The sequence below is a fragment of the Triturus cristatus genome, chromosome 7 (genome assembly GCF_964204655.1).
Source record: "Triturus cristatus chromosome 7, aTriCri1.1, whole genome shotgun sequence".
Taxonomy (NCBI): domain Eukaryota; kingdom Metazoa; phylum Chordata; class Amphibia; order Caudata; family Salamandridae; genus Triturus; species Triturus cristatus.
The window spans coordinates 329,963,446-329,983,262 of NC_140590.1; the positions used below are offsets into that span (position 1 = coordinate 329,963,446).

Consider the following 19,817-nt stretch of genomic DNA (forward strand, 5'->3'; position numbering starts at 1 on the left):
TTTTTTGGAGTCTGCTTTTACCGCCTGTCCTGGTGCCAGATGGCCCAGGCAGGGGGGGGGCATTTCCCCTGTCTATAGAAGCCTGGGGAGGCATATCAAAGGCGACAGAGGCCTTTGAAGCCTCCTGCTCTGCTATGCTGATTTACCAGCCTTCCTGGGGGAGAAGGTGATAACACCTCTCCCCAGAGCAGGCATTTTCCTGTCTTATGAAAGCAGAGCTCCCACCTCTTAGTGGGTCAGAAACTCATGTCTGGTGGCAGGCTGGACTGGACTAGTCAGCCAGCACCCTAGAAGGCTAGTAGGTTTCAATGAGGTACCTCTAGGGTACCTTCTGGGTACATGCATTAATAAATCCACCACTGGAATCAGTGTGGGTTTATTAATACAAGGTGTTTGATACCAAACACCATATGTTTCAGTGAAGCCATTATGTAGCTGTGGTACTCTTTTTGACTAGTGCCCAGTACAAACCCTAAGATGGCTTCCCGGTTCACTTGTACTGTCGGTAATGGTCCTAGCTAGCACATGGGCATATCTGCTCATGCAGGTATGTCCTCACATGTAATATAATGCACCCTGCCTTAGGGTTGTAGGAACTGCTGTAGGGGTGACTTATTACATGCAGTGTTTAGGGTACATGGCACACACGTTTGCGTCATGTCATTTTTTCACTTTTTAGAGCACCTTGTCAAGCAGCCTGCAGTGGTAGTCAGTATGAGTTTGGTGCTGGGTCCTTTACAGTGACTCAAGATATGCTGCAACTCTTAGGGACCCACTTTAGTACCCATGACCTAGGGACTAGAGGTACCACTTACAAGGGACTTAGACAGGTGCTAAAGGCCTGGTCACTTGGGGATAAAGTGACCAGGTGTCTTGTTTTGGGGAAAGAACATTGGCACTGGGGACCTGGTTAGCAGCGCACTTCAGTCAAAGTTGCATCAAATACCATGAAAAACGTGGGGGGGGGGGGGCGTCTCAACAAAAATCCAGTTTCCTACAGCTGGCTCCTTGCACCTTCTAGGAGCAGACTTCAGCATGTCCTTGAACATGGGTAAACATTTGAGGAAGTAGTGTATGGAGGAGAGCATTTCCACCACGAAATTCTCATCCTCTTGGACTTTGTGTAAGTTCACTTTATGAAAGGCTGCAGCTCAATAAAGGACCTCGTGGTGTCGTCTGGAGGGGACAGTTTGGCAGGATTGAAGCCTGGGTCAGTGTCCCCAGGTAGATCAACATTATAATAATTCCAGGGGTGATACTGAGGCTTGAAGTGGAAACAGGCCTCATAAGGACCTAAAAGATAGGAAGGACTACCCTCCCCAAGTGATAACCTGTGGTTCTCCCAACTCCAACTCTGAGTATGAGCTCAGCTCGGGCTGAAGTGTACGGTCTGCTCATTGCAGGATCCTGGTTGGTCTTCCACCTCAACACTGGAGTGCCTGTGCATGTAACGTCGAACAAACTGCAGTTCATATTGGTACATCAGATTGGTAGGCAAGACAAGCCATACAGGAGGTGTTATTGTGCTCTGCGAACAGACAAAGGTTGCAAACCTGATGGTAGTCTGTCCAAGGGTACTTTGCTCTACACTGTGGCCAGTATTGGAAAGGAATTCCATTACAGTGACATGGAAGAATCTGTAGACAATAGTATTTTACTTCCTAATGATATGGAGAAGTTCAAAGGCAAGCGAGTCGAACACAGAGCGAAATGGACCCGGAGCATTGTTCAAACAAGGATGAAACCAAAGTAAAAATGGAACCAATGCCCAAGCGTATTACCAGTAATAGGTGAAGTCACTATATCTCAGTATTTAAAGTCCTCTTTGAAAAAACAAAAGTTGCATACGTCCGAGCACAACACTGATGACAGGAGTATGCACAGCATGTATCAAAAATATATATCGTTAAAAAACAATGGTTGAAATGAAATTATGGTTAACGCGGATTATAAATTCTGGTTAGGAGCACAATCAATACCTCACACAACAGCCATACAAACCATAACTCACAAGCCTAATGCAATACTCATGATCACACTCTTAATTAAACAGATGCAATTACAAATGTAAATCATCTTAAAGATGAGATTATATATCACATTACTCTTACCACTTTGACAGAGACAACTATGAAAGTTATAGTATTAAGTGGCTTATGTGCTGTTTTTCAGTTGCATTAATTTTTTTGTATTTATTGGTATACATAGTGTGTGGTCATAAGCATTGCATTTGGTCTGCTAGTCATAGTAGGTGCTATATGTTGGTATAAATAGTGTGTGCTCATAAGCATTGCATCGGGTCTGTTAGTTATGATCAGCATGGATATTGTGCAATTCACAACATCAGAAAAGGAAGATTTTAAAGAGACTTCAGACAGGCAGCATTTGCCATCCTTAGATAAGGTCCTTGTCCAATGTATAAAAGCTTCCTCACCTCCATGCGCACTCAATGAGGCAGTGAATGCAGACCCCGATGAGTGTTCCAGCAGCCGCTGTCCTGCGGGGTTAGATACATTTGTGACTGCATGCTTGGAAGAGAATTCCTTCTGCCCCTGAGCATCAAATGAAAGAAGAATTTGTTGAGGCTCAGCACTGGTTTGGCATACAATCATCTTCCTTGATTCAAGTTTTTCAGGAGGGTCCTACCTTCAAATCATACCAAAATACACAGGTCAAGGCACATTACTAAACTTCACTTCACTCTTCCTGCATCAGAGTTACTTCACTCCTGCTGGAAAGTGTAATGTAAGGTGCAGTTTTAATTCGAGCCATGCACGTTTTTAGCTCACAGGAGTTTCAACCCTGTTCCACAGACCACACATCATCACAACTAGTCAGTGCCTGCAGCATCCTTGGGCAACCACACCCTCATACAGGTCCCACTGGCTGGCACACCTTCAACCACCCTCTACAATTCTCAGGGTCTCAGGGACTGCCACAGTTTCTTACACCTGCTACACCTCCCAGACACTGACTGCTATGGTTTTAAACACATCCTACAGCTCCTCAGCAGCACCACAGTTGTGAGTAGACCCTACAATTGTCAGGCACTGCCACAACCTTTAACACAACCTACCTAAATCGGGCTGTCTCCACACTTCTAAACATCCCTCAATCCTCAAAGCAACTCCTATATTCCCAAACATCCATCACACCTCTGACACTTCAGTAAACATAGCCACCAATTGCAGCAGCTCACATGGACATGTGTTCCTTCATCCAACCACACTCATCAGAATCCTGGGAATACAAGTCTACCAGGACTCCTACTGTACCCACTGGCTGCCACTATCCCAACCACATTCCTAATATTTTGAAGACTGTTCCACTCCAAACACCTGTCTCACAAAGGCAACCACTCTCCCAATCACCCCTTACAAACTTCACGTGTAGGTCATGAATCTCTAAAGACGCCATAATTAGAGCTCTTCTTCTGAGCTAAAGGACATTCTGTACCATCCATAAAAAGATTCTGCATTGGAAGGATAGTTAGAGGCCTCACTAGCCTCTTCCAGTGTCTAGGAAGCATTATATTCTGTTCAGAGTCCAGTGTTATCATACACACTAAAAGAAATCAGGTGTACCATCACATTGCTCACATATCTCAACATAAGCCCAGATATTGAACTACTACACAGAGAATATGGATACAAAAAACATGCTTCTAACAGGATCTATGCTACACTTTACCAATTAAGTCACACTGTTTTGCACAAGAACTTTTGGCAGCATCCACAACATTAAGATTTGTAACAAATACTTGACAGCTACAAATAAGAGACAGATCAGGTGTACCTAAGTAAATTGTTAAGCTTGAAGGGGGTCATATAATGTGAAAGGAATATGAAAAGAGGTAGGTACAATATGGTCTGGAAAGGTCAGGAAAAATGATAGAAGGTTAAAGACAGGCGAGAGAGATGGCTAGAAAGGAAAAGGGAAAGGAGGAGGCCTGCAGGAAAATAAAAAAATTGAGATAGAGACAAAGGTGAGAGGAACACAGGAATAATGCACAGAGGAGACAGATAAATCGAGTGAAAGGGGAAGAGAAAGAGGAAATGAAAGAGAGCAAGCATGAAAGAGCACAAGAGGCAGTGAAGTAAAGGAATGTTGTGTCTCTATTTGAAGTTGCTAAAGTAATTTCCTCTCTTTTACCGCTATTTGGGATCAATGTTAGAGCGCAGAAGATTCTTAGCTAGTCAGCGAGAGTGGGCATTTCAAAGTTGGATAACTGGTTCTACCCACAGGTTGCCACTCAAACAATTAAGCCTAAAGTTTCATGCTCTTATTCAGTCCTTTTGGCCACTGTTCATTTTGGTATGATCGCCAGGTTTAGAGGTCTATTGGCAAGTGATTTCTCAAGCATAGACAATATGTTCAGACAAAATGGGTGAGAAGAGGTGATAAGTGGAAGGCTGACAGAAAAGAGAAAGGGTACAAGTGGATCAAAGATATGGAGACAGGCAGGAATTGATAGATCAACACTGTAGGCGGCTTGGGAACTTTTTTCCCCGTCTAAACACTCCATTTATCGATTACTTTTCCAATTATTGTATTATATTGCACTGCAATGTTTTGTAGTTGCATTGATATCATGCTTACAAGTCCTGACGAGGTGAAGAAGTGATTTACAACAAGCAACACGCTGCTTCAGATACCAAGGTTAGTAGTTATTTCAGTATTTTTATGGGTTATTATGCTCTCCATACCTGGTTGTTGTTGTTACCATTCGTCTGTCGTTCAGTCTCTGCTGCTGGTGTGGTGGAATGATCTTTGGGTAGAGGGGGCCTTGGTGGGATGACCTCTATGTCCTGCACGGGAGCAGAATAGCAAAAAAGCAATCACCTATAATTCTCACCACTAACTGGGAAAACACAGGAGAAAAACACAAGGCAACAGAGGTGGACTGACGAACAAGGGTACAGGACGATTCATTAATAGGACAGGCTGTTTTTATGTTAGCAGTTTGTAGACAAAGTCAGCTGCATGTAGATGTAACCTAACATAAAACTGATGTTGTCTCAATTCTTAGAGGCACCAGCCTGTCAGAAATCCCCCATTTATTTGTATAGGTCATGCCACATGTGCTGGAGTTTACAAACAAGGCACAAGTGTTACACAGCATGTCGAAACAAACACATATCGCAACAAAGCTGCCTTTCTACTGGAAACGAATAAATGCAAGTCAAAGACGTGAGGCAGAGATGAAATGGTCCAACCCTGACTTAGCAGCTAGTTAAAGTCAGCATTTTCTATGACACGTTTTACTGGAGCTCAGGCTCACAATTTTGGCAGATAAACAAAGTGGGTCATATGAGGATAAAGTGATTTGCCAAGGATGACACCATTTGCTCAAGTGCGAACTACATGATTCAGTTTCCCTGTTGACCACTGGACCAACATGTCCTTCCTTCTCCCAGGTTTCAAGACATCTGTCCTAATGGAACAAATGTGCTGGAACTCTCTTCTAACTGAACAGTGCACTATCTCAATGCTAACCTCCTCCACAAGGCTCCTCTTAAGGATCACCCCATTTCAGTGGAACTCTCCTCATTTAATCTAGAAGGAAAAAATGTCTTACCCTGTAAGCATCTGTTTATAGCATGTAGTGCTGTAGATTCACATGCTTCGTGTACTCCTGACATTTAGTTTTAGGCTTGGACATTTGCAACTTGTTTTTTGTTTGAAGAAGTCTTTCTAGTCACATAGTATCGTCGGGTCGGGATCCAGGGTTGTCTGACCCATGTGGGAGCCACCAGAATGAAGGTAAGGGAGGTTTGCCGGAGTTTCCTGACAACATTTGGAATGAGTGGGAAAAGAGGAAAAGCAAAGATCCCTGACTAGTTCATTTGTAGAGCATTGCCCATGGACTGGGGGTGTTGAGAGCTAGAGGCATCGTTGTGGCACTTTGTTTTGTGAGCAGTGGATAAGAGATCCATCTAAGGGACACCTCAACGATGGAAGTACAGGAGTAGGACTTGTGAGTAGGGTTCCCAATCACGGACTGGTTGCTGCATCCTGCTGAGCAGGTCTGCAAATTCTTTGTCCACCCCGAGAGGTACTCCGCCTGGAAGTGTATCAGATGGCAAATTGCCCAGTGCCAAATACTCTGCACTAGAGCTGATAACTACGGGTAGCGTATGCAGCCCTCATTCTCTAAGCAATCCATTGTGGTCATACGGTCTGTCTTTACGAGGTCCACTTTGTGTCAGATAACTCATAGGAAGGCCTTGAAAGTTGTCTGAAGGGCTAAAAGCTCCAAGTGATAGATGTGTGGGCCTTGCTGATGTGGTAATCACAAACCCTGAACTGTCAGATCTTGGTGATGTAATCCCCATCCTGAGAGTGAGGCATCAGTGGTGATGGTCACCTATGGAATGGAGTCCTTGAAAGGCCGGTCCTGCTTGAGATGTTGCTCTTCCACCACTTCAGAGAGCAATAGGTGCTGGCGCATATCAATGTTAGAGCTTTCCACTGACCCACCGATTGTGACCAATAGGCACTGCTAGTAAGGACGCATGTGTAGTTTGGCATGTGGAACTATCGTTATGCCGGAGGCTATCAATCCTAGTAGATGCACTGCTGTTTGGACTGTTAGGTGATGATGATGCTGAAACTGAAGCAGTAGTTGTTGGAAAGCTTGTCCCCTGGCTTGACTGGTGTAGGTTCTGCCCATGATTGAACTGATGGTGCCCCCTAAGATGGGCTGAATCTGAAGAGGATGGAGAAGGGCTTGGGTGACGTTTATGGTAAATCTCAACCTGTGGAGGAGGGAGATGGTCGTCTGAGTGTGCAGCAGTCACAGTTACTTGCCTGCACTCTTGATCAACCAATCATAAAGATAAGGGTACATGTGAATACTTCTCCTTCAGGGGTGGGCGGCCACCAGAGCTGAGCATTTGGTGAACACCTTTGGGGCTGTGGCAATACTTTGAACTGATAATGTTGACCACTTAATGTAGGGAAGTACCCCTTTTTGTTATGGTCAACCCCACTTTTGGCCACTGGTAATGATGTTTTTGTAATGATGTATAATCGGTTCCTTCTAACTAGGCCCAATGCCAGTGTTCTTGCCCTAAAATGAGGTAGAGTGGTCTAATTGTAACACAACTGCCACACACTTTGGAATCCATGTTAAGTGCCTAGTAAGTGGTACCCCTGGCACCTAGGGCATGCTTACCAAAGAAGGGCTCTAAGAGCTTCAGCATGTATTATGCCACCCTAAGGGACCCCCATACAGACTGCATGCAGCCTACCATTGCATACGGAGTCTTGTGGTGCAAACCATGAATGAAAACATGATATGGCACACCCACTGTGTGCCTTGACAAATTCACTGCATGTAATATAGTCACCCCTACAGCAGGCCTGTACCTCCAAAGCAGTACTCATTATATTACATGTGAGGCATGTCTGCATGAGCAGATATGTACCGGTGCTGTCTAGTTTAATTACAAGATGACACAAGTGAACAAGGCGTTTTTCTATGCGGTAAGGGGATGACCAGTCTTTCTGGTCAGTGCCTGCCTTGTACCTGTTGTCCCGCCGTCGTCCTACCGGAGGACGACGGCGGGACAACAGGTACAAGGCAGGCACTGACCAGAAAGACTGGTCATCCCCTTACCGCTTCCCTCCAGGAAGCCTTGGCTAATAACCCAACGCGTATGCATGAGAAGGGAATCCCCCTCTCACACATAGAAAAACGCCTTAGTGAGTGTATCACATAGTCTGTACCACAACACTAAGTCTGTTTTATTTTCACCACACCCTTTTAAAAACGGTCCTGAGGAAAGCCAGAATACTCTAAGGCACTGGCTGAAACATGTCGACCATCTGAAGGACGCAGGGGGCAGTAACTCTCCACCCTTACACGTCCTGTAGCCTTACTTTTAACCGCTGGTGTCGGCCCAGTTATTAAAATTTAATTTACCCTCGGGTACTGGGACCACCACCAAGACGTTTTAAATCACAATTCACCCAACCTCACTGCACTCTCAGCAATATACCAGCTCCGCTGTAATCAGGCGTCGTAGCACACCCGGGACATACTAGGTGTCACTGGGTGGGCCCGATGATGAAGCATGCCACCAACTAGGTTGGTGGGTGAGGGCTTCATGAATACACCTACAAGGTGTCTGTGACAGAACTACTTTGAGTACTGCATCACTTTGGTTAACATTGAGAGTATCTATTGATCCAAGGTGATATTTTACAACTAAGGTAGGAATTGTCTCATCCTTCTTCTGACTGGCGCTATGTTTGTAGCATGTGAAGATGTAAATATACACACTCTGCATACTCCATCTGCTATTGGGCCCAGACATTTACTACCCGTTTTCTTCACAGAAGTTCAGGTCACAAGGCCAATTGTGCCTCACACATTTGCTGATAATGTAAAAGCATTCTAGCTCCACCTCAGATTGTTTTCTTCCGCTATTGGACTCAAATGGTAAAGAATGCTACTCCAAAGTTGATGCATTTAATTGCATCAGGTCTCCTATTTCTGGGGTCAAGCAGCTCGTTTCTTCACCCCTGCGTTATGTTACGAGATATATATAGATATATATATATACATATATATATATATATATATATATATATATATATATATCTCCACCCTGTCGGGGTCTGGGCCTCTTTCGAGGGGAACTGTGAGATGGATGTATTGTGAGGAGCCTGACCCGCCCACCCAACTCAACAAAATAAAAGGGATTGCGCCCAAGAAAACTTCGTAAGAGATTGTGGGCAAAGGATGCAAGTGGGCTATTTTATTGTACATGCTGGTGTGGAATGTTTCAAACACGCGCCTTTAGATTGAAATAGCATAGGTGATGTGGCTGCACTTTTATTTAGCGCATTTTCACATATGGCATATGAGTAATACGGCCTGCAGTGTGAACGTTTGAAACAATAATAGATATTTAAAAATCTGCAGGGTTAGTGGAATTACAATATGGTTGACAATGCGCCCGTTAAACATGAAACTGTAATTGCTGGACTATGGACCAATCAGATAGTCTGACCTTGCTTAAAAAAAGAATGTGTTTCTTATAACGGTTTAATGGATGCCTACCTGTGATCAAGCATTTAATGGCAAAGCCGAAATGCGTAAGGACTGAAGGCGAGTGATTTACGGCACACCGCCGGCTTGTCTCCAAGGATAAAATAAAGTGTTTGGAAACTCTTTCACACAGGAGTCGTCATCTTTCTGTTTCAGAAAGTTGTGGTTGTATATATGCATAGGCCCAGAACTTACTGTAATCCAGAAATAATGAGGTACAGAGAAGGAGAAACAAAACATGTTTACAGTGTATGATTCCATTTATTTATATGTTTGGTCAATTAAATATTTATGATGATTTTATGGATATTTTAATACCTAATATTTATTATTATCCAATCCAATATATCATATTTGAATTTATATTTATTTATATATCTGGAGATGAGTATATGTATGTATGGCTATTTTTTGCACAGTTAAAACTCCATCTGTACTTCATTCAGTACCAGGTCAGTCCATTAAGGTATCGACAAGGAAAACAAAGCTCGATTGTTGTTGATTCCTATCAAACGGCATATTTACATGATATTAAGAAGCTTCTTTGACCTAGATGCCGTGGGATTTATCCCGACACTATGAGTCACTATGACTGAAATGTTTTAATGTCGAACAGTATCTGTAGAAGTGATTTGAAACACAATATATTATGCACTAAGAACCATGTGGTAAATTCTGCCCAATCACAATGAAAAATACAAAAAGAAAAAAATTTAACCCTTTAAACTCAACAGCCATTGGTAGAACTGCGTCATGTGATCAAGTCCCCCAGGAGGGATGAAACACGTAATGGCTGCCGTTTGTCTGTGAGATTCAGTGAATAAATCAAACGGATATTGAACAAGAATCCTGTGGTCCGTGCTCTCTTTACTCGGCTCCAGTTGGGTAACATACGAAAAAGGAGAGTGCTTTCTAATATATATATATATATATATATATATTCACTGAAAAAACCATAGGTTTCACACATGTTATAGTTAGCAGGACATTTCACTCGTGAAAAACCAATGAAATTCCCCCGTTATAGTTAGTGCAGGCAACTATAACTCACGCGACCGCAATCCTCTGCTGATGATGTCAAATATTACATCACTGTATTTAGACACTTATTTACCCATGTCTTCTGTTGTGTTTACATTCTTAGTGTGTTCTTAGTTCTTAATTCTGTATGATGACAGCTTAGTGTTCTTAGTAGAACGTGTTAGGTCATTACGGAATGTATCTTTTGTATTGTGAGACAGTTACTAGACTTGAGGAGGACTGTTTGTATGCTGGTCTGCTCTTCGAGTTATTAAAGGATATTGCTACCTTTATCCTGATTCCTGCATCTTCATTACACTGGCGACGAGTTTCGAAGAGCGGATGAACCCACATTAACCTTGGAAGCACAATTAAGAAGATTGTCAAGCTGGGATCCGAAGTTACGAACTTATGCTGTTCGGGAGCATCGGAAGATAAAAGGGAACCGGAGCGAGCGGAGCGGACAACGGAGCTGAATCTTCAAGTAAAACGAAGGAAATAAGACAGGGAAGTCAAGTAATTGACGTGCGAACCTACCTGAGTCCGTTGAGTCTCGAGCTCGTCTTCGCCATTGCGGTGTCTCGAGCGCGCCCTTGCTGCCTGCATTTTGTGCGCGATCATCAAGCCGAGCGTGGAAGCGTCATAGCAACGTGCGTGCGTAACCCTGTGTACGCGTTGCTAGGATACCGTCACTCCGTGGCAGAACAAGGAAATAACGCGCAGAGCAACGTTTCAACACATTTAACACAGCGCAATCGTGATTCAGAGGAATTAGAAGTCAACGCTACGTTTGCACTGAATTTTTCAGCGGAAGGAGTAATCAAAAGCGTGGTGGATCCAGTTTAGAGTATTTCGTTTATATATATATATATATTTTTTTTTTTTGTTGCTTCAATGATATTCGATTACAATTGCTCCAGCACAAACAGCGTACGTACTTGCCGGTAATCAAACCGGGTTTCAACGAGGAGTATTATATACAATTTTAAAAGTTTTATCTTGAGACTAAGCAAGTAATAAACTAACACATTATGAGTCAACCCAATTATAATATTACGGCCCCACAAGCATTTTGGGTTTCAGGAACAGAACCTCCCTTGAAATGGTTGGAGTCGAAACCTTACTTTTGCAATTACATTGATGCATTGGATGAAGAAGGGAAAATATCTCATGCGCAAAAGAAAAGATTACTGTTACATGCATTGGGTCCAGTTGGGTTAAAAGTGTATGAAGGAATGTCTAAACATTGTTTTCCAGGTGATATGAATGTATATGCTTTGACCTTACTACATTTGGATACCTATTTTGCGCCTAAGGTCTGCATTGGCGTTACGAGGTATAAATTATTTTCTAGGAAGCAAACTAAAGACGAAAGTATTGATCATTACTTAGCGGATTTAAAAAAAATGGTTTTAGATTGCAAATTTGGGGTGTTACAAGAGGATCTAATAAGGGACCAAATAGTAATGCATGCCTTTAACCCCACAATACAAGATAGACTATGGATAAATGGTGACGCACCTTTGGATGATATTCTGGCAATTGTGCGTAAAGCAGAAATTTCGGGCAATCTTCTTTTATTCAAAAGGTGGGTGTACAGTTATTGGAACCTGACATTCACCCTGAAGGGTATGGTGGTGAAACCATTGATCTTCTGGGTTATCGTTGGTTTGTTTTTAAATTCAAAGGAAGAGAGTGCAGAGGGAAATTATATATTGCGAAAAAGGGACCACCAGTTCTCGGATGGTTTGACCAAAAACAATTACATATAATTTTGGACCCCAACAGTAGTGAACAAGTGTTGGTTGTTGATGACAGTAAGACAGTGAGTAAGGAAATTTTAAAGGAATTTCCGAATGTTTTTAGTAGTGCTCTAGGTAATCTTAGAAAATTTGAGCACAAAATTATTCTAAAACAAGATGCGTCTCCCAAAGCACACAAATGCAGGAATATTCCTATTTTGGTTAGGGAGGAAGTTAGTAAGGAATTGGATAAATTGGTGTCTAATAATATTATCTCTGCACAAGACTCTGTAACCTCGGATTTTACTGTTTCTGACTCCTCTTCTCCTATTGATGGATCGATTTCTCATCGTCGTTCGTCAAGAAAGAGGGTGGTGCCTTCCTGGTTAAAAGATTACATTGTCACGAATAAGTAGGTTTAGTATCGCTTAAGTTATTAAATGTTCATATCCATTTGATATTTTTTTATGGTGTTGACTATTAGGGAATTTTAGTATTTTTAAGTTTGTTTTTATGATTATTATTTTTATGTTTTTTTTTAGCTTTCATTTTTGTTTTGGGAAAAGGGGGATGTGTTGTGTTTACATTCTTAGTGTGTTCTTAGTTCTTAATTCTGTATGATGACAGCTTAGTGTTCTTAGTAGAACGTGTTAGGTCATTACGGAATGTATCTTTTGTATTGTGAGACAGTTACTAGACTTGAGGAGGACTGTTTGTATGCTGGTCTGCTCTTCGAGTTATTAAAGGATATTGCTACCTTTATCCTGATTCCTGCATCTTCATTACATCTTCTTCCATACATTTTTAGCTATACATGTATTACAAATATTTTTTTTTCAGAAAGACACATATGTCATCAGTGATGTAATATTTGACATCATCAGCAGAGGATTGCGGTCGCGTGAGTTATAGTTGCCTGCACTAACTATAACGGGGGAATTTCATTGGTTTTTCACGAGTGAAATGTCCTGCTAACTATAACATGTGTGAAACCTATGTTTTTTTCAGTGAATTTGCAAGGTTTTTTAAATGCTAATTCCTAACTATAACGTGTGTGAAACCTATGGTTTTTTCAGTGAATTAGTACGGTTTTTTAAATGCAAATTTTTTTTTGAGATTTTTGGTAAAAAATAATATCCAACCTATGTATAAAATAATATATGTACTATATCCTGCATTATGGAATGGTTAAGTTTTTTAAAATTAATGTTTACATACAGTTGTACATCACAGTTATTATCTTCTACAACTCTTGAAACTTGTATTTTTTTTTTTTATGCATTTTTTGCCGTGCGCGTACGGTAAGCTGACGCTACGCGCTCCGTACGTCATAAGTACGGTGCGCTTACGTGATACGATGCGCGTACGGTAAGCTGACGCTACGCGCTCCGTACGTCATAAGTACGGTGCGCTTACGTGATACGATGCGCGTACGGTAAGCTGACGCTACGCGCTCCGTACGTCATAAGTACAGTGCGCTTACATGATACGTACGTGACGTACGCGTACACGCATGCGCGTTGCGCGGAAGCAACGTCGCGGTTACGCAGGGGCATGTAATGCGCATGCGCGAGTGCGTCTTACGTACGCGTTCCGTAAGCGCTCCGTAAGCGTCACGTTTGCGCATGCGTACTTGTTTACGAGCGCGTACCGTAAGCTTACGGAGCGCGCACGGTAGGTCATGTGATCCACAAAGAACACTTTTCATTGGTTGAAAGTACTTTCAGTTCCAGAAACTTCCCACACCACACCCCATTCCCCTCATTACTGCTTGAGATCCCCTAGGAGAAGGAGCTGAATTGACATTGAGATACAATGGCAGAGCAGCACACCTCTTCTGAGAGTGAGCCTAGCAGCACCATCATCAGACAGAGAAGGAGGAAACAAAAGGATTCTTTTGTGTGGGAGTATTTTACTTTTCCAGAGGGGCAGAAAAAGGTCAATGCTCCACTGGTCACTTGCAGACTTTGTGACCGTGTTTTATCTAGAGGAGATCCAAGGAAGAAGTATTCCTTTGGAAATCACTCTATGATGAGACACCTTAGGGATAAACATCCCAGGACCTTTGCTCGACATACTGAAGAAAACTCTTCAGTAAGTCACCGGAGCCCAACCTCAGAAGCTCAGCCGAGTACATCATCGGCAGCTCAGCTGAGCCCTTCCTCTGAGGTGGGAGCATCACCTTCTTCAGCTCCTCTGGACATTAACCCTCGATTTCGGAGGGTTTCAATGAGGTGTACAACGTGTTGTGGTCTTATTGTTTTTGGGGAGACCAGTGTTTCCCTTATTAACAATAAGATAGACCAGCACGTTTGTAGACGTTCATAATATTCCCATTCTTTCTTTCCTCTATCCCTGTATTAACCCAACGGCTCTTTTAAGAGCCAACCTTACCTCACAATTTTTTAAATTTTTTTTTAAGCTTTCCTTTTTGAAATATTTTTTTTGCCGTGCACGAACGGTACGCGTAATCGCGGAATAGTTACGCGAAGTTCGCGGAATTTTTCTCGCGGAATTTTTCCGTTTACGCCGTGCGCGTACGCTACGCGCATTCCGCGATTTTTCGAAAAAAAATTCAAATTAATTTTTGCCCTTGGGGGTCCTTCTGGGACCCCCTGACAAAGGCTAGGGGGTCAGGAACTGTCCACCCTGCCCCCTTTTCACGTTCTCCACCTTTGTTTTTCACCCCCTCAGACTGCGAGAGACAAAATGGCGGCCGACACTTCCTGGATTCGACCGATTCGAATGTTTACTGACATCTAACAACCAATCAGAATTGCGCTCGCGCACGGCGGCGTGCGCGTACGGTAAGCTTACGGTACGCGCTCGGAGCGCGCTTATAGATATATATATTGATTTAAATGCTATTTTCTCAGGAAATACTGAACAGATTTACCTCTCTGCCAAATTTCAAGTAATTCTGTTCAGCCGTTCGGGCTGTAGCTCGGACTAAAGGTCCTATCGAAAAATGCATGGGGAAAACGCGTTTTGGGACCCCCCCTTTTTCTCAGCCCCCGCTTGACGAATCCCCCCGAGACTCTCAGGGCAGGAGCGGAGAGGAGCGCCCCACCTATTTTGAGAATTTCGCGAGGATTCGTCAATTGGCGCCAAAGTTATTCCAAATAGAATGTTGCGGATTTCCTATGGAAACACGGTCCTAACTATAACTATCTACTGGTGACCGCCAGTAGATTATATATATATATATATACATACACAAACACACACATTTATATATATTTTTTTTAAGTCAAATTAATTACACTACTTTCACATAATTTGCTATGAGGTGTTATTATCAAATACCTGCCTCCATTTTTTACTCTAAGGCTGCGCTGGAATCTATTTACCACTTTTTTCCACCTTTATGGCTGTACTAACATTCGAAGTGTAGTTTGTAACTAGAAATTGTCTTACTCTTTTTAGGATGTTTGTATGAGCATGCCCCTCCCTAAACTCCTCCTTGCCCCGTCCTAAATCCCTTTTTTCCCTCCCTAAACCCATCCCATTTAATATTTGTCATTCCCCATTCCCACCACTCCCCCCAGCATTTAGTAGTAAGTAGTAAACTTAAGTGTGAAGAGAACTCTGCATAGAAAAGATAGGAGCGGTGGAGGTGTAGATTTCCACCCACTGGTTTGTGAATTGCGTTTTGTAGGTATTAGTACTACGCCTTTCATCTGCCCCACTGACTTTTTAAACTTGCTTTATTAATGTTATACTATGGTAAAACAAATTCATCCAATCGTAGTGTAGTTGCAATTTTTTTCCTCCCCTTATAGATTGGTATCGGCAAAGGCTGTGTGATGTCACTTCCTTGTGTTTGGACTCAGTTAAATGTCATATTACAGCACTACCTGTGAACTCAGTGGCAGGTTAAAGGCCATGTGATGTCACTTCAGCAGATCTATGAGACAAGTGTGAACCTACATGACTATGGTTGGAACTTCAAATTATCCATGAATCAGTTCTTTGACGACAAGTACTGCAGAAGTGTACATGATGACGTTATGTTCATGACAAGTTTCTACCGTAAAGCCACAGTCATTCTTCGGGACTTACCTGCTCCACACTCGCAACGGGCAGGAAGCTCTGAGAGTAGCCAGGGTGGTGATCAGTGACTGGAGAAGCAGCGAGCATTACAGCTGGAAGAGTGTGAAAAATCAGAAAGAGCATCTTCAAAATCACAGAAATTGCATGAAATCCTCACAGGTATATCATAGTCTTTCATTCAAAGCCTGCAACATGCATCCAGATAGGGCCAGAGGCAGAGGCCTGCCAAGGGTACCAAGGGCCATCATTTCAGCAAGGAAAGGGGCCATGCTCTGGTTGGGTGGTACAATACAGTAGCCATAATTTGGGTGCTCATGCTCCCATAATACTTTTGAGCTACTGAACTCAAGAAGACAGAGGTGGGTCATTGGATGAGGCAGGAAACAAAGAGATGGAGATGAAAGGGATGGGTGGTCTGCAGAAGCAGGTAATGGTAAGGGCATAGTGGTATATGTATAGAGAGGTGGACTGAAATGAGGAGATTCCCCAAGGGCTGGTGCATCTTGGATGCCAGTAGGACAAGGGTCGTATCAGAGAGGTACTGGGGGATGGTAGGAGCGCAGATGTAGAAATGGGGAACAAGAGAGTGGGGTTACGGTTGCCAAAAGCACAACTATGCATTAACTTTCCTTCAAAAGGGTGATGTGTGTTGAAATGAAAGAAAGCCTGAGAAGTCAAGTAGGATCAAGTGCTTTTTAGTGTGATAGAAAAAAACTCTACCGAGTAGTAGAGGAGTGGTCACCCTCAGACTGTGTAGCAAATGACAGAGTTTCTATGAACAATCATTAATACATCAAGTGTGGCTCATGTTATGATGTATCCTGGGAAATTAGGAAACATCTAAGTTAAAAATCAAAATGGCAGTAGAGAAACTGAGTAAGAACTTTGGCCCATCCACAGCATTATTGGGTTTACGAACAGTGAGCAAAATTTTTAAAAGCCCAATTGAAATACCATAGCCAAGTGGTGTTTTTTAATTAGAACAGGGGAACGTTAAGAGCTCCACTGAAGGCAATGAAGTAGCTCTGGGCAAATAATGGCTGGTATTAGCCTGAAGCTCCAACATGCCAAGGTTTGTCTTCATGTTTCTCCCTTTTTAATTTAGATCATTCTACCCTGAGTGGGAGGAATGTTTTAACAGCCCTTTTGCCGAGGGCTATGCCGATTGTTAAAGACCCTCTCCCTCATTATAGGCCCTCGCGTGTGGCTCTGGCCTATAACTCGGGCTCAGAGCCTCTAAAAACTGGTATAGCCCTCGCCAGCGGGCTATAAGTCTATAGTACTCTGTCGCAAACGTCACCATAGGTAATCCAAGAAAGAAGAACAGTGTGCTTGAAATGAAAATCACCTTGTTCCATGAGACAAAGAAAACAAATAGTTTCTTACCTGTCGGTGTAGTTTTGCAGCTTGAAGATCTTTCTGGATTCACTATGCTGTGCATTATTCCGCGATCTGGTGGTTGGGTCCGGATTCGTAGTCTTTCTTTTTTTTTTTTTTTTTTGTAGCCCAGGTGGGCGTCGACGTCCCATCATTTGGTGCACCTCTCGTGACGTCGTCGTGCTTCCTGCGGAAGTCCCACATTTGGGGCGCCATCTTCGGGTTCTTTTTTCCCCTTCTTTTTTTTTTTTTTTTTTACCCTAGGCGTTCTCTTAATTTCCTTTTCCAATTTCTTTTAGTATTCCAATTATTCTGTTGTTCCATGTCCTTCCACCTCTTCCTCCATCCTCATCTTCCTGGCGGAGGTGGGTGGGTTCGCTAGTGAATCCAGAAAGATCTTCAAGCTGCAAAACTACACCGACAGGTAAGAAACTATTCGTTTTGCAGCGTGAATCTTTCTGGATTCACTATGCTGTGCATAGACTTTGTAGCGGTTTGTTATCTTTGTGGCGGCTGGGTGATAGATGAGTGTTGACAGTTGAATATGTGTTGAAGCACCTTCTGTCCTACTTGTGCTTCCTTGTTCATCTGAACGTCCACGCAATAGTGCTTAGTGAACGTGTGCACTGAAGCCCATGTTGCCGCCAGGCATATGTCTTGAATGGGCGTATTTGCCAGAAAGGCAATAGTTGCTCCCTTCTTCCTTGCGGAGTGGGCTCGTGGCCCCTCCGATAGCTCCTGCCCTGCTTGTTTGTGGCAGAATTGTATTGTCAGTGCAATCCATCGTGCAATGGTGGCTTTTGTCACGGGTCTACCCAGGAAACTAGTTGCAAAGGAGACAAAGAGCTGCTTGGTCTTCCTGTGCTCTTTGGTCCTCTCAATGTAGTGCATCACTGCCCTTCTAGCGTCCAGGGTGTGCAGTGCCCTTTCTGCGCTAGTCGTGGGGTTTTGAAAGAAACTCGGTATCTGAATTGTCTGGTTCATATGGAATGCCGACACCACCTTAGGCATGAAGTGTGGGTCCGTTCTTAGAACCACCCTATCCTTGTGTATCTGGATGTAGGGCTCTTGCAGTGTCAGTGCTTGCAGCTCGCTCACTCTGCGCAGCGAGGTTATCGCTACCAGGAAGGCTGTTTTCATCATTAGCATTTGCAGCGTGGCCTTGTGGATGGGCTCAAACGGCTCCTTCATAAGCTCGGCTAGGACCAAGTTGAGGTTCCATGGCGGCGGCGGCATCCTCTTTGGAGGTGCAATTCTTTTCGCCCCCTCCAGGAATCTCTTTACTACCTGTGACGTAAAGAGACTTCCTCCTCTCTCCCCTCGTGTGTAAGCTACGATTGCCGCTAGGTGTACCCTTAGGGAGGATGAGCATAGATTACTTTTTAGTAGGTGTGTGAGATATCTAAGCACCGTTGACTCAGTTGTCATTTTATTCATTAGTTTATTTCTGCTGCACCATATTGTGAACCTTTTCCATTTCTCCCCATAGCATTTTCGTGTTGTAGGTCTCCTTGCCTCCCGCAGCACCTGCATAGTGCTTTGAGGAAGGTTCAGGTGCGCAAACTCTAAGTCTTCAGGAGCCATGCCGCCAGGCTGAGGCTCTCTGGTTCTGGGTGCAGGACCTCTCCGTTCTGCATGGAGAGCAGGTCCTTTCTTCTTGTGAATTTGTGAGGAGTGCCTTGTGCCCTTTCCACTATTTGAGAGAACCAAGTTTGCCTTGCCCACTGTGGTGCCACTAGGATCAGTGTCATGTTGCTGGTCCTGCACTTGTCGAGCACCCTGTGTAACAGCGGTATCGGTGAAAAAGCGTAGGCAAATGTCTTTGACCAACTTATCCATAGGGCATTCCCTTGCGATTGCTGTTCTGGTTGTCTGGATGCGAAGCTTTGGCATTTTGCATTCAGGTGTGTTGCAAACAGGTCTATTGTCGGTGTTCCCCACCTTTGGAATAGCCTCTGTGTTTCCTGTCCATTGAGCTCCCACTCGTGGGATGCCGATGTCTGTCTGCTGAGCCAGTCTGCCTCCACATTGTCCTTTCCTGGTAGGTGTATGGCCAGCAGGTCTATCTTGAGTGGAATGGCCCATCTCCAAATCTCCTGTGCCAGAGTGGAAAGGGGGAACGATTGTGTTCCTCCCTGCTTGTTGATATAGAACATGGTAGTGGTATTGTCCGTCTGTATCAACACTTTCTGGTTGTATAGCTGTTTCTGGAAGGCCTTCAGGGCTAGCAGGACAGTCTTCAATTCCAGGTAATTGATGTGTCTGACCGCATCTGCTGGAGTCCACAGACCCCTCGCCCTGAGTTTGTTCATGTGTGCTCCCCATCCTATTTGTGATGCGTCCGTGGTAATGGTCACAGTTGGGTTTGGTGGTTTCAAGGTCTTTCCTGTAGTTAAGTTCTCCCTGTTCCACCATGTTATCTCCTCCTGCACTGCGTGCGTAACAACCACTAGATCCTCCCAACTCCTGCTTGCTTGTGACCATTGCTGTTGTAGCCATTCTTGGAATGGTCTCATGTGAAGGCGTACATTGGGGACTAGGTGGATGCATGACGCCATCATCCCCAT

The 19,817-nt window shown here is 43.6% G+C and overlaps 1 protein-coding gene across 2 annotated transcripts in view; it reads right to left on the reverse strand.

The window, feature by feature from the left end:
• LOC146809599 (uncharacterized) overlaps nt 1-19,817 on the reverse strand; it is a 253,425-nt gene that overhangs the window by 40,036 nt on the left and 193,572 nt on the right. For both annotated transcript variants that reach the window (XM_085616439.1, XM_085616438.1), the window contains exons 16-18: nt 15,883-15,965; nt 4,707-4,808; nt 2,435-2,552 (exon numbers count right to left, since the gene is read on the reverse strand). In XM_085616439.1, the coding sequence (XP_085472565.1) occupies nt 2,435-2,552; nt 4,707-4,808; nt 15,883-15,965 (303 nt within the window). The remainder of the gene's footprint in view (nt 1-2,434; nt 2,553-4,706; nt 4,809-15,882; nt 15,966-19,817) is intronic.